The sequence below is a fragment of the Pristis pectinata genome, chromosome 21 (genome assembly GCF_009764475.1).
Source record: "Pristis pectinata isolate sPriPec2 chromosome 21, sPriPec2.1.pri, whole genome shotgun sequence".
NCBI classification, from domain to species: domain Eukaryota; kingdom Metazoa; phylum Chordata; class Chondrichthyes; order Rhinopristiformes; family Pristidae; genus Pristis; species Pristis pectinata.
Window position 1 is genome coordinate 1,007,693 of NC_067425.1, and position 14,430 is coordinate 1,022,122.

Here is a 14,430-nt window from a genome sequence, read left to right on the forward strand (position 1 = left end):
GTTACCTTTATAGAAGGCGGGATGTTCACAACTAAGGTGCTGGAGTGTTTCAGCGGGTCAGCATTAGGACCCCGGGGCGACCCGGAGCAGCGCGGGGCGGGACCGCAAAGGCCACTGGGAGATGTAGTTCTGTGGCGAGTCCCAGAACGAGGCGCGCGGAGCGGTGAGTGGCGGTGGGTGGTGCGCGCTCCCCGGGCCGGTCTCCTCACACCGACCCCCCCCCCCTCACCCCCCTCACACCGACCCCACCCTCACCCCCCTCACACCGACCCTCCCCTCACCCCCCTCACACCGACCCCCCCCCCTCACACCGACCCCACCCTCACCCCCCTCACACCGACCCTCCCCTCACACCGACCCCCCCTCACCCCCCTCACACCGACCCCACCCTCACCCCCCTCACACCGACCCTCCCCTCACCCCCCTCACACCGACCCCCCCCCCCTCACACCGACCCCACCCTCACCCCCCTCACACCGACCCTCCCCTCACACCGACCCCCCCTCACCCCCCTCACACCGACCCCACCCTCACCCCCCTCACACCGACCCTCCCCTCACCCCCCTCACACCGACCCCCCCCCCCTCACACCGACCCCACCCTCACCCCCCTCACACCGACCCTCCCCTCACACCGACCCCCCCCCCTCACCCCCCTCACACCGACCCCACCCTCACCCCCCTCACACCGACCCCACCCTCACCCCCCTCACACCGACCCTCCCCTCACACCGACCCCACCCTCACCCCCCTCACACCGACCCCACCCTCACCCCCCTCACACCGACCCTCCCCTCACACCGACCCCCCCTCACCCCCCTCACACCGACCCTCCCCTCACACCGACCCCACCCTCACCCCCCTCACACCGACCCCACCCTCACCCCCCTCACACCGACCCTCCCCTCACACCGACCCCACCCTCACCCCCCTCACACCGACCCTCCCCTCACACCGACCCTCCCCTCACACCGACCCCACCCTCACCCCCCTCACACCGACCCCACCCTCACCCCCCTCACACCGACCCCACCCTCACCCCCCTCACACCGACCCTCCCCTCACACCGACCCCACCCTCACCCCCCTCACACCGACCCTCCCCTCACACCGACCCCACCCTCACCCCCCTCACACCGACCCTCCCCTCACACCGACCCCACCCTCACCCCCCTCACACCGACCCCACCCTCACCCCCCTCACACCGACCCTCCCCTCACACCGACCCCACCCTCACCCCCCTCACACCGACCCTCCCCTCACACCGACCCCACCCTCACCCCCCTCACACCGACCCCACCCTCACCCCCCTCACACCGACCCTCCCCTCACACCGACCCCACCCTCACCCCCCTCACACCGACCCCACCCTCACCCCCCTCACACCGACCCCACCCTCAAGCCCTCACACCGACCCTCCCCTCACACCGACCCCACCCTCACCCCCTCACACCGACCCCCCCCTCACACCGACCCTCCCCTCACACCGACCCCCGCACCCCTCCCCTCACACCGACCCCACCCTCACCCCCCTCACACCGACCCCACCCTCACACCGACCCGACCCCCTCACACCGACCCCACCCTCACCCCCTCACACCGACCCCACCCTCACCCCCCTCACACCGACCCCACCCTCACACCGACCCCCCCCTCACCCCCTCACACCGACCCCACCCTCACCCCCTCACACCGACCCCACCCTCACACCGACCCCACCCTCACACCGACCCCCCCCTCACACCGACCCCACCCTCACCCCCTCACACCGACCCTCCCCTCACACCGACCCTCCCCTCACACCGACCCCACCCTCACCCCCCTCACACCGACCCTCCCCTCACACCGACCCCACCCTCACCCCCCTCACACCGACCCTCCCCTCACACCGACCCCCGCACCCCTCCCCTCACACCGACCCCACCCTCACCCCCCTCACACCGACCCTCCCCTCACACCGACCCCACCCTCACCCCCCTCACACCGACCCTCCCCTCACACCGACCCCCGCACCCCTCCCCTCACACCTCACCCCCCTCACACCGACCCCCACCCTCACCCCCCTCACACCGACCCCCACCCTCACCCCCCTCACACCGACCCCCCGCACCCCTCCCCTCACACCGACCCCACCCTCACCCCCCTCACACCGACCCCACCCTCACCCCCCTCACACCGACCCCCGCACCCCTCCCCTCACACCGACCCCACCCTCACCCCCCTCACACCGACCCCACCCTCACCCCCCTCACACCGACCCCACCCTCACCCCCCCACACTGAACCCCCTCACACCGACCCGCACCCCTCCCCTCACACCGACCCGCACCCCTCCCCTCACACCGACCCCACCCTCACCCCCTCACACCGAACCCACTCACACCGACCCCACCCTCACCCCCCTCACACCGACCCCACCCTCACCCCCCTCACACCGACCCTCACCCCCGCACCCCTTCCCTCACACCGACCCTCACCCCCGCACCCCTTCCCTCACACCGACCCTCACCCCCGCACCCCTTCCCTCACACCGACCCCACCCTCACCCCTGCACCCCTCCCCTCACACCGACCCCACCCTCACCCCCGCACCCCTCCCCTCACACCGACCCCACCCTCACCCCCGCACCCCTCCCCTCACACCAACCCCACCCTCACCCCCGCATCCCTCCCCTCACCGACCCTCACCCCCGCACCCCTCCCCTCACCGACCCTCACCCCCGCACCCCTCCCTTCACCGACCCTCACCCCCCACCGACCCACCCTTCACCCCCTCACCTCCCCTCACACCAACCCTCCCCTCATCCCCCACCGACCCCCCCCCCACACCGACCCGATCCTCCCCTCCCCTCAAACCGACCCGACCCTCACCGGACCCACCCTTCACACCGACCCTGCCCTCACCTCCTTTTCCCCTCACACTGACCCTCACCTCACCCCTACCCTCACCTCCTCTCACACCGACCCTCCTCTCCCCTCACCGACCCTCACCCCCCACCGACCCACCCTTCACCCCCTCACCTCCTCTCACACCGACTCTCCCTTTATACCAACCCAACCCTCCCCTCACACCGACCCTTCCATCCCCCCAACCCTCACACCGGCCCTCCCCTCACCCCCCTCACACCGACCCTTCCTTCCCCCCAACCCTCACCTCACCTCACCTCCCCAACCCTCACACCGGCCCTCCCCTCACATCGACCCTCCCCTCCCCTCACACTGACCCTCCCATCCCCTCCCTCACCCTGGACCTGCCTGCCCTCACCCTTCCCTCATACCAACCCTCACCTCCCGTCCCCTCACCTTCCCCCTCATCTCCCTTCACCCAACCCCCGAACTGGCCTCACCTGTCACCTTCCTCACACCTCACCTTATCCCCCTCACACTGATCCTTCCCTAATCTCATCCCCCTCCCTCCCCTCACACCTCACCTCATCCCGCTCACTCCTCATGCCTTCTCTCACACCGACCCTCAACTCATCCCCCTCACCCATCACTTCCCTCACACCTTGCCTCCCCTCACACCTCACCCCAGACTGGCCTCCCATCACCTCACCTCACCTCCCCCACACCTCACCCTGGACCAGCCTCACCTCAACCCCTCACAACTTGCCCCAGACCGGCCTCACCTCAGTCATCCCCCTCACCTCACCCATCAACTTCCACACACTGACCTTCACTTCTCCCCCCTCCCCTTCGCCCTGTCGTCTCCCCGTTGTCCCCCCGCCCTGGTCTCTTCGTTCCCCTCCACACCCCCTCTCCAGCCTGGCCCGGCCCCACCCCTGCCAGGCAGAGGCCCTCCTTGCCCCCAGCCTGGTCCTCACCCTCAGTCTCACCCCTTCTCCTGGCACAGGTCGTCCTAACCCTGGGTCGTGTCTGTCCCCCATTCTCCCCACCACGGTCCCCACCTCGCCTCCTCAACCTGGAAGGTGGAGCGGGCGGCGAATCCGCTGGGTGGGGCAGTGGCATATCATTTATGTTGCAACACTTGTCTTTTCAATGTACGTTTCAAATCAATTTCATTCTGAAATAATAAGTGGGTTAAAATAGTTTGAATTTCTTGTCCTTTGTGTTCCAATTATTTTCATTTGTGGAATTGTTTTTGAAATTGTATTGGTTTTAGTTGTGTTTTTTGTTTCATTTGAACGTCAGTGAGATCCGGTTCTGAAGCCATGCAACCAGGTGGATCTGGCTTAAGCAGCCCTTGAAGCACTATAGGGCCACATTAATTTGGTCCTGTATTCAGTTAGACTGTCCTGAAAGATCCTGCCGACAAATGCAATCGTGCTGGAGCTCCAGCCATGGAAAAAGTGCTGCTGGTGTGGGAGCCATGAACTCAGGTGGATGCCAATGTGAATTTGGTACTGTTGTTCTGGTGGCGGTATGATCGTAGAATAATCCTGGTCCCTCAAGCCTGTTCCACCCCATTCAGTAAGATAGAGATATGGAGTTGTACAGCATTGAAACAGGCCCTTCAGCCCACTGTGTCTATGCCAAGCATCATGCCTATCTATACTAATCCCATTTGCTTGAATTAATTCCATATCCCTCCAATGCCTTGTTCATTCAAGTTCTTGTCCTGATGCCTCTTAAATGTTGGTACTGTTCCTGCCTCTACCAACTCCACTGGCAGCTCATTCCAAGTACCAACTAGTTTGTGTGAAAAAGTTACCCCTCATATTTCCTTTAACTCTGCTTCCTCCCACCTAAAGCCTATGCCCTCTAGTTTTTGACACTTCTACTGTGGGAACCAGACGCTGGCTATCTACCCTGTCGATTCCTCTTAATTTTATACACCTATCATATCCACCTCTCAGCTTCCTTTGCTGCAGAGGAAACAGTCCCAGCCTATTCAATCTCTCCTGATAACTGAAGCCCTCCAATCCAGGCAACATCCGTGTGAATCTTTTGTGTACTCTCTCTAGCTTAATCACATCCTTGTTATAGTTTGGTGACCAGAACTGCACACAATACTCCAAGTACAGCTTAATCAGTGTATTATAAAGTTTTGTACAACTGTAACCTGACATCCCAATTCTTGTACTCCGTGCCTCTGCCAATGAGGACAACATGCCATACACCTTCACCACCCTGCTACTTTTAGGGAACTAGTTCTCTGTTCATCAACACTCCCAAGGGCTCTGCCATTCACTGTGTAAGTCTTGCCAAAATGTATCACTTTGCACTCGTCCGAGTTAAGTTCCATCTGCTGTTCCCTTTTCCAGTTGATCTATATGCTTTTGTAACCTTAGACAACCTTCTTCACTGTCCACTATGCCATAAATTTTGGTTCGTCTGCAAATTTACTAACTATGCCACCCACCTACATTCTCATTCAAATCATTAATATAGATGACAAACAGCAGTGGACCCAGCACTGATCCCTGTGGTCACAGGCCTCCAGTCTGAAAAACAACCCCCATCTACCACCCTCTGACTCCTTCCACCAAGCCAAACTTGTTTCCAATTGACAAACTTACCCTGGATCCTATGTTCTAAACTTCCAGATCAGTCTTCTGTGTGGGACCTTGTTAAAGGCCTTGCCAAAAATCGTGGACAATTTCTACTGCCCTGCTCTGCCCTCAGTCAATCCTCTTGGTCACTGCTTCAAAAAAAATAGATCAAATTTGTGAGGGACAACTTTGCACACACAAAGCTGTGCTGACTGTCCCTAATCAGTCCTTGCCTTTCCAAATGCAAGTAAATCCCATCTCTCAGAATCCCTTCCATTAACTTACTCATCATTGATGTTAAGTTCACCAGACTGTAATTCCCTGGCTTTTCCCTCTCTTCACCCCCCGCACAACTATTGCCACCCTCCAGTTTTATAGTACCTCATCCTGGCTAACAAAGATGCAAAAATCTCTGCTGGGGCCCCAACAATCTCTTCCTTTGCTTTCCATAACATTCTCTGATACATCTGGTCAGGTCCAGGGGATTTATCCACCTTTCTGTTTCAAGAGCAAAGAATAAGCTGCTGGAGAAACTCAGCAGGTCAGGCAGCATCTGAGGAGGGAAATGGATAGTTGATGTTTCTGGCTGAGACCCTTCATTTGGACTAAAAGTGTAGAGGGGAGTTTACCTTTACTGAGCATCTTGTTTCTGGAATGTTAAGTACCCTGTATTTTTTTCAGCCATACATCACAATTTCACGTGAATATTTATACCTGTAACTCACCAACCTTATTCACCCCACTGAGCTTCATGTTTGTATTTCTTAGTCTTTCGTAGGCTGTTCCCCTCAAGTTCTGTACTAACTCCTTGTGGCCATGCAACACTCTCACTCCTTTGTGCAGCATATTCCTCTTCTACTCTAAGCTGCTGCCTGACCCTGTTAGTTTAGGTTAAACCCTCCCCACCACACCTGCTGTTGCTGAATGTATTTTCTGATTTCCTTGGCAGAGCCAGTGGATGAAGATGGCTCCTTTACTGGGCCTCCTGCCTGTGGTGATGGCAGAGCTACTGAATAAAGTTCAGGAAGTTCACCAGCAGTCTTCACAATGTGAGTGAGTGAAACAGGCACAAAGCTCAGAGTATTGTTCCCTGATAATGGTCTTGTCTGGGCACATCGGATCCTGCTCCCACAGTACCACTTTCTTGTGCTTGGGGCCAACTTTCCACAAAGACCGATGAAAATGCCAAGGATTCTAGTTTACGGTAAATTTGGGACACGTTAATAAAAACATTGCATTTGAGGTATTGAGTCATAGAGTTATACAGCACAAAAATGGGCCCTTTTGTGTCCATCCAAGCCAGTCCCATTTGCCTGCATTTGACCTATATCCCTCCAAAATCTGGGTAACCAGAATGGAGCACAATAGTCCAAGTGATCTCACCAACGACTTGTACGTTTGCAGCATGATGTCCCAACTCCTGTACTCAGTACCCTGACCGATAAAGGCAAGTGTGCCAAACACATTCTTCACCACCCTGTCCACCTGTGTCGCCACTTTCGGGAACCATGTGCCTGTACCCCTGCATTTACCTGACATACCCCTTCTCCAAGAGAGTGTAAAATATTGCCTAGACTGGATAATTTTAACCAAGAGGAAAGATTGAATAAATTGGGGTTGTCCAATTGGATTAGCTGGGGTTGTTCCCTTAGCAAAGAGGTTAAAACCAGGGTGCAGATACAAAGCGATTGATAAAAGGATTAAAAAGACAAGGAAGGATTGTTTTATACCCAGAAGGTGGTGGAAGCTTGGAGCATACTGTATAAACTGATATCTTGCAGCGGTCTTCGCGGTGAAGTGTGCCAGAAACATCCCAAGTATAACAGAGAGTTAGTTTCAGTTGGGAGGGAAGAACTTGTCCCTCATGAGAGAGGATACTACAAACTCAAAAACTAATAGATCTAAAATAAGTTGCCAGGATCCAATGGTTTGCATTCAGGACCTTTAGAGGAAGTGGCTGCGAAGATGTCAGAAATCACCACGTTCTGGGAAGGTTCCAGATGGTTAAAAAAAACCACGAATGTTGCACTTCTGTTTAAGAAGGGAGAGAGACAAAGAGTGGGAGACTGTAGGCCAGTTAGTTTAACATCTGTTCTTGAGAGGATGCTGGAGTCTCATTAAGTAAGTACACCTGGTCATTTATAAAAGCTTCATGCAACCAAATCAAAGGGAAATCATCTTTAACAATTTCGCTTGAGTTCTTTGAGGAGACAACAAGCAGAGTCAATAAAAGGGAACCAGTAAATGCAGTGTATTTCAATTTCCAGAAGGCTTTTGTAAAGCTCCTGTATAAAAAGCGAGTGCACAAGAGCTCATAGTATTGGGGAAAGTGTTTAACTTGGATTAAAGACTGGTCATCACATAGAAGGGAGAGAGTTGGAGTAAATGGGTCTTTTAAAGGCTGGAAGGATGTAACTAATGCAGTCATTGGCCCTCAGTTATTTAGCATCTTTACTAATGACTTGAAGGGGGAACAGAGTGAGGTATCCACATTTGCTGATGACGTGAGAATAGGTGGAGGGCAAGTTGTGATGAGAATGTTTGGACTCTGCAGCAGGATAGAGTTGAGTGAGTGGGCAAAAACTTGGAAAACAGAGTTTGGTGTAGGAAAGTGTAAGGTCATGCTCTGGTGAGAGACTGCAAATGAGTGGAATACAGAGGGATCTAGGTGTTCTTTTCATGAAACAGTTAGCACGTAGGTGCAGTGAGTAAGGAAGCAAATGGCATTTTAGGCTTGTTGCTAAGGAGTTTAGAAATAGACAGTATTGTTGCAGTTGTGTGTGGTGGGGGGTGGTGGCCCCACCTGGTATGTCGTGCACAGTTTTGTCCCCTTGTTTCAGAAAGAAGATACTAACGTTTTAGGCAGTCGAGATGAGATTTATGTTCGATAAAAGGAGCAGAGTATAAAGTCAATCTAATCCTGGGAAATTAAAAGTTAAGTACATGGATAAATAGATTTAACATAGGATGCGAAAGAGTTGAAGGTAATTGTGAATAATAGAGAACTGGCTGTGATAAAGTGAAGATAAACTACTTCAGTTTTGGAGAGGAAACAGCAGGTGGCTGCAGCTGGCACCTAAAAAGAACACACATGTTTGTCAAGAATAGCAAACAACAGACATAATCATAAAGCTCAGAAACGGGCCCTTCAGGCCAACTCATCCATGCTGACCATGGCACCTATCTACACTGATCCCATTTGCCTGCACTAGGCCTCTATCCCTCCTGTTTTAAGAAGACCACTATCATCCCAGTACCAAAGAAAAGCAAGGTAACATGCCTCAATGACTACCGACCAGTGGTTCTGACATCCACCATCATGAAGTGCTTTGAGAGGTTGGTCATGGCACGCATCAACTCCAGCCTCCCAGACAGCCTGGACCCATTGCAATTCGCCTATCGGCGAAACAGATCTACAGCGGATGCCATCTCCCTGGCCCTACACTCAGCTCTGGAGCATCTGGACAGTAAAGACACATACATTAGACTATTGTTTATTGACTACAGCTCTGCCTTCAATACAATAATTCCAAGCAAGCTTGTCACCAGACTCCGAGACCTAGGACTCAACACCTCCCTCTGTAACTGGATCCTTGACTTTCTAACAAACTTGACTTTCTAGCAATCAGTGAGGATAGGCAGCAATACCTCCGGCATGATTATTCTCAACACTGGTACCCCACAAGGCTGTGTCTTCAGCCCTCTACTCCCTATACACTCATGACTTTGTTGCCAGATTCTGCTCTAACTCCATCTACAAGCTTGCGGATGATAGCACCATTGTCGGCCGTATCTGAGACACTGATGAGTCGGAGTACGGGAAGGAGATAGGGAGCTTAGTGGAATGGTGTCATGACAACAACCTTTCCCTCAATGTCAACAAAACAAAAGAGCTGGTCATGGACTTCAGGAAAGGGGGCGGTGTACATGCACCTGTCTACATCAATGGTGCTGAGGTTGAGAGGGTTGAGAGCTTCAAGTTCCTGGGAGTGAACATTACCAACAGCCTGTCCTGGTCAAATCACGTAGATGCCACGGCCAAGAAAGCTCACCAGTGCCTCTACTTTCTCAGGAGGCTAAAGAAATTTGGTTTGTCCCCTTTGACTCTCACCAACTGTTATTGATGCACCATAGAAAGCATCCTATCTGGATGTATCACGGCTTGGTACGGCAACTGCTCTGCCCAGGACCGCAAGAAGCTGCAGAGAGTTGTGGACACAGCCCAGCGCACCACAGACACCAGCCCCTCCTTGGACTTTACCTTTTGCTGTCTTGAAGCAGCCAGCATAATCAAAGACTCCACCCACCTGGGACATCCCCTCTTCTCTCCCCTTCCATCGGGTAGAAGATACAGGAGACTGAGGGCACGTACCACCAGACTAAGGACAGCTTCTACCCCACTGTGATAAGACTATTGTACGGTTCCCTTATACAATGAGATGGACTATGACCTCAAGATCTTTCTTGTTGTGACCTTGCACCTTATTGCACTGCACTTTCTCTGTAGCTGTGACACTTTACTCTGTACTGTTACTGTTTTTACCTGTACTACATCAATGCACTCTGTACTAACCCAATGTAACTGCACTGTGTAATGAATTGACCTGTACGATCGGTTTGTAAGACAAGCTTTTCACTGTACCTCGGTACAAGTGACAGTAATAAACCAATACCAATATCCCTTTACACCTTTCCTATTCAAATATCTGTCCAAATGCCTTTTGAACATTGTAGTCATATCTGCCTTTCCCTCCCTCTTCTGACAGCTTGTTCCATATACCCACCATCCTCTGTGTGGGGAAAGACCTGTCCCTCAGGACCCCTTTAAGCTTCTCCACTCTCACCTTAAACTCATGCCCTCTAGTTTTAGACTCACCTGCCCTGGGAAAAAGACTATCTATGCCCCTCATAACTTTGTAACCTCAATGAGGTCACCCCTCAGCCCTCTATGATCTACTGTGAACAAACATAACCTGTCCAATTTCCCCTTGTAACTACAGCCCTCCAGTCAGAATAATACCCCTGCACCTCTACCCTCTGTCCTGTGGCCAATCCAATTTTGAATCTAATCTACCAAGTTTTTGTGGATCCCATGTGCCTTAATCTTCTAGACCTGATGCAACAAACTGATCTCATTTTGATAACATTTCAGATTCATGACATTTCACCTGAACATGATCCATAGATGCTGCCTGACTTGCTGAATATCTACAGCATTCTGTTTTCATTATAGAAATGAGAGCAGTCTTGAAATGCAGGAACTAGACTGGGATGGAATTGTACAGTTTTTATCCACAACATACATGATCATAAACTCTCAAAGACTCCTTTCCTCTGGTCACTGATGTAGTGAACTAATTTCACAACTTTCCCTGAATGAGATTGAAGTCCCAGCTCTGAAACAAAATAGCTGCGGTGTTACCATAATCAAACCGTCTCCAGCTGAATTGCAGCACTGCCTTTTGTGTTATCTGAGCAGTGGAAGCACTTCAGAACAATTTCCAGGGGAGCGTGCTGCTTTTATATTTTAATATTTCTTCCCGCTGGATCCAATGAAGCATGCTGAAGCCACTCCCTACCTCCCAGGGCACAAGCAATTTCTCAGCCTTGTGTGTTTGCATTCTCTGTGACTGTGGGACCTGTCCTAGTTCTGACTGATCCATCTTAATGCCCACCTATGACTCCTGCCACCAGCATGGAGTTAGTTGAAGAGGTTAAACTAAGTAAAGTTACATTATCAGGCTGCAGCATGATGGATGGCATGCTGCCTTGCAGCACCGGAGACCCGGGTTCAATCTTCTCCTTGGCTGCTGTCTGTGTGGCATTTGCATGTTCTCTCTGTGACTACATGAGTTTGCCCTGGGTGTTTATTATTCCTCAAGCATCCCAAAGATGTGGGTTGGTGGAACTGAAAATTGCCCTAGTGTGTAGGTGAGGGGTAGAATCTAGGTGCGTGAGAATAGCAAAATGGGATTAGTATAAATATCTGGGTGATGGTCGGCATGGACTCAATGGCTGAAAGGCCAGTGCTATATCTCTCGATCACTCTGAGATAAGTGAACAACTTAAATTTTTTTTTAAGTAGGTTGATTTAGGTTCTTTGTATAGTTTGTAGTATCTGAGTATTATGCTAGGCTACATTTGTGCTAAGGCTAAGTATGTTTTTGAAATGGACATTGATAAGCTTCCTTGCCTTGTGTTTTTCAGTGACAGATGAACTGCTTCTGATGTGAGTACAGTTGCCACCATTTCTGTCTACCTTTTACTGCTTAAGCTCTGAAGCTGCCTTGTCAGATTCTCAAATTGATTTGGATCACACTGTAACTGTCACCAACACTGTCCTTGGTGTCATCAAGTAACTGTAATAGTTTATTTATCAGAATGTTCAGAGTTCCCTGAAAGTAGTAACATGGGTAGATAGGATGGTGAAGAATCCATATGGTGTGCTTGCCGTCATAGATCGGGACACAGAATATAAACATTGGGATGTTATGTGCACACCGCACTGGTTGGACTGCACTTGGAGTGTGGTGTACAGTTGTGGTCACCAGGATGTGGTTGTGCTGGCGAGAGTGCAGAGCGAGATTCACCAAGATTCTGCTGGGATTGGAGAACTTTAGTTATGGAGAGGGATTGGACAGGCTTATTTTCCCTGCAGTGAAGGAGATTGAGGGGTGACCTGATAGAGGTGTATAGGACTATAGGAGGTGTAGATAGGAGAGAAAGTCAGAATCTTTCTGCCATGGTCAGGATATCAAAAACAGGAGTGCAAAGGATTATGGTGATGAAGCAGTTTTGAAGGAGACCTGTGCAGAGAGTGGTTGATATTTGGAACACACCACCGGAGGAGGTGATGGAATCCAATACAGTCACTACCTTTAAGAGACATTTAGAGAGATTCTAAACAGGCAAGGCCAAGTAGGACATGGACCTAATGCAGCAAATATGATTACTGTAGATGGGCAAAAAGTTGGCACAGACTTAGTGGGCTGAAGGGCTTGTTCCTGTGTGTACAGCTCTGTGATGGATGGGATCTGACCAGCGCACTCCACACAGGTGTGGTGAACAGGATCGCACCTTCACACCCCACATAAGTACAATACATGGGTTCACACCTGCACACCCCACACAGGTAAAGGATCACATGTTCAGTTGATCTGACCAATACATAATGGTGAGGTGGTAAGTGCATTATACAGATTTTACCACAATTGTTTTAAAGAATATTATTTCGTTACACATGGTCAACCTGTTTCCTTGTGGAGTCAAGTGTTGGAGAAGGACAGATTGTAGCCGTTTGTATACCTATCAGCTGAGAGTGGTTTACTGAGAATGTAGAAGTTGAGTGGTTTACTGAGAATGTAGGAGTTGGCCATTCTGTCCTTGGGGCCTACTCTGCCATCTAACATAAAGGTGCTGATCATCCATCTCAATCACATTTTCTTGGTCTCTCTCCAGACCCATTATGTCTAGAAGTCTATCTCCTCCTCAGATTTGGTGCCTCTGCAGCCCTCTGTGGTAGAGAATTGTACAGGTTCACCATCCTCTGAAGTGAAGAAATTTCTCCTGAGTCCTAAATCTCTTTCTCTGTAACCTGGGACCGTGATTCCCTCCTTTCCAAACCTCCTCCCCAAGTCAGGGGAGCATTCCTCCTGCATCCAGTCTGTTGCACTCTGCAGAATTTTGTAATTAGATCCCCTCTCATTATTCTAAACTCTAGTAGATACAAATCTAGTCAACCTAGTATCTCCTCATTCAGCAGATCCACTATCCCAGGCATCAGTCTAGTGAATCTTTGTTGCATTCCCTCTATGGAAAGCATATCTTTCAGATAAAGAGACTCAATCTGCACTATGGTCTCAACAGGGCCTTGGACAATTGGAGTAAGATATTCTTGCTCCAGTGCTCAAACTCTCTTGCTATAAAAGCCAATGACATTTGCCAACCTTAATTGCTTGCTGCAACTGTGTGTTCAGTTTTAGTGACTGGTGTACTGGGGCACCCAATTCTTTTTATAGATCAACTCTTCCCAATTTAACACCATTGAAGTAATATGCTTCAATGAGGTGGGTATGTTCACACTTATCCAAGTTATACTGCAGACCTCTGCATTTTCTTTTCAATTGTACCTCTTGTGGCAACACAAGTGAATAGGTTGGTAAAGAAGGTGAATAGTATACCTGCCTTCATCAGCCGGGGTGTTGAGTATAAAAGTCAGCAGGTCAGGTCGCAACTGTATAAAACATTGGTCAGGCTATATTTGGAGTATTGTGTGTAGTTCTGGTCACCCCATTACAGGAAAGATGTGAGGCTTTGGGGAGGGTGCAGAAGAGGTTCACCAGGGTGTTGCCTGGATTAGAGGGTATTGGCCATAAGGAGAGGTTGGACAAACTTGGATTGTTTGCTCTGGAATTTTGAAGGCTGAGGGATGACCTGAAGGAAGTATATAAAATGATGAGAGGCATAGATGGGGTAGATGGTCTGAATGTTTTTCCCGGGGTAGATGGTCTGAATATTTTTCCCAGGGTAGAAATTCAAATACTAGCAGGCACAGCTTTCAGGTGAGGGGGGGACGTTTAAAGGAGATTTACAAGGGAATTTTTTTTTTACACACAGTGTTAGGTGCCTGAACATGCAGCCAGGGGAAGGGGTGGAAGCAGAGAGATAGCAATGTTTAAGAGGCATTTAGACAGATAGGTGAACAGGCAGGGAATAGAGGGATATTGATCATGTGCAAGCAGATATACAGTTTAATTTGACATCATGATTAGCACTGGCATCATTGGCTGAAGGGCCTGTTTCTGTGCTGTACGTTCTATGTATAGCCCTCATTTTCATTGCTCCACTATTGACAACCTTGTGGCCTATTTTCTGATCACTTGGTTAGACTCGCTGCTATCTATCTAGACATAGTGTAAGGGGAAAGGAGGCCTGTGAGAGGTTGGTGGGTTCTGGTCCAAGATTTGAATACTCTTCACTC

At 51.2% G+C, this 14,430-nt stretch overlaps 1 protein-coding gene across 3 annotated transcripts in view; it reads left to right on the plus strand.

Moving 5' to 3' along the window:
* The first annotated feature begins 148 nt into the window (after window positions 1-148).
* Window positions 149-14,430, plus strand: part of zswim7 (zinc finger, SWIM-type containing 7) — a 32,243-nt gene continuing 17,961 nt past the window's right edge. The window contains exons 1-3 of one of the 3 annotated variants that reach the window (XM_052035742.1): window positions 149-163; window positions 6,400-6,499; window positions 11,658-11,679. In XM_052035742.1, the coding sequence (XP_051891702.1) occupies window positions 6,409-6,499; window positions 11,658-11,679 (113 nt within the window). In that variant the 5' untranslated portion in view covers window positions 149-163; window positions 6,400-6,408. Of the gene's footprint in view, window positions 164-4,154; window positions 4,338-6,399; window positions 6,500-6,520; window positions 6,655-11,657; window positions 11,680-14,430 lie in introns of those variants that run through there. The other 2 variants (XM_052035743.1, XM_052035744.1) reach the window with 2 other exon arrangements.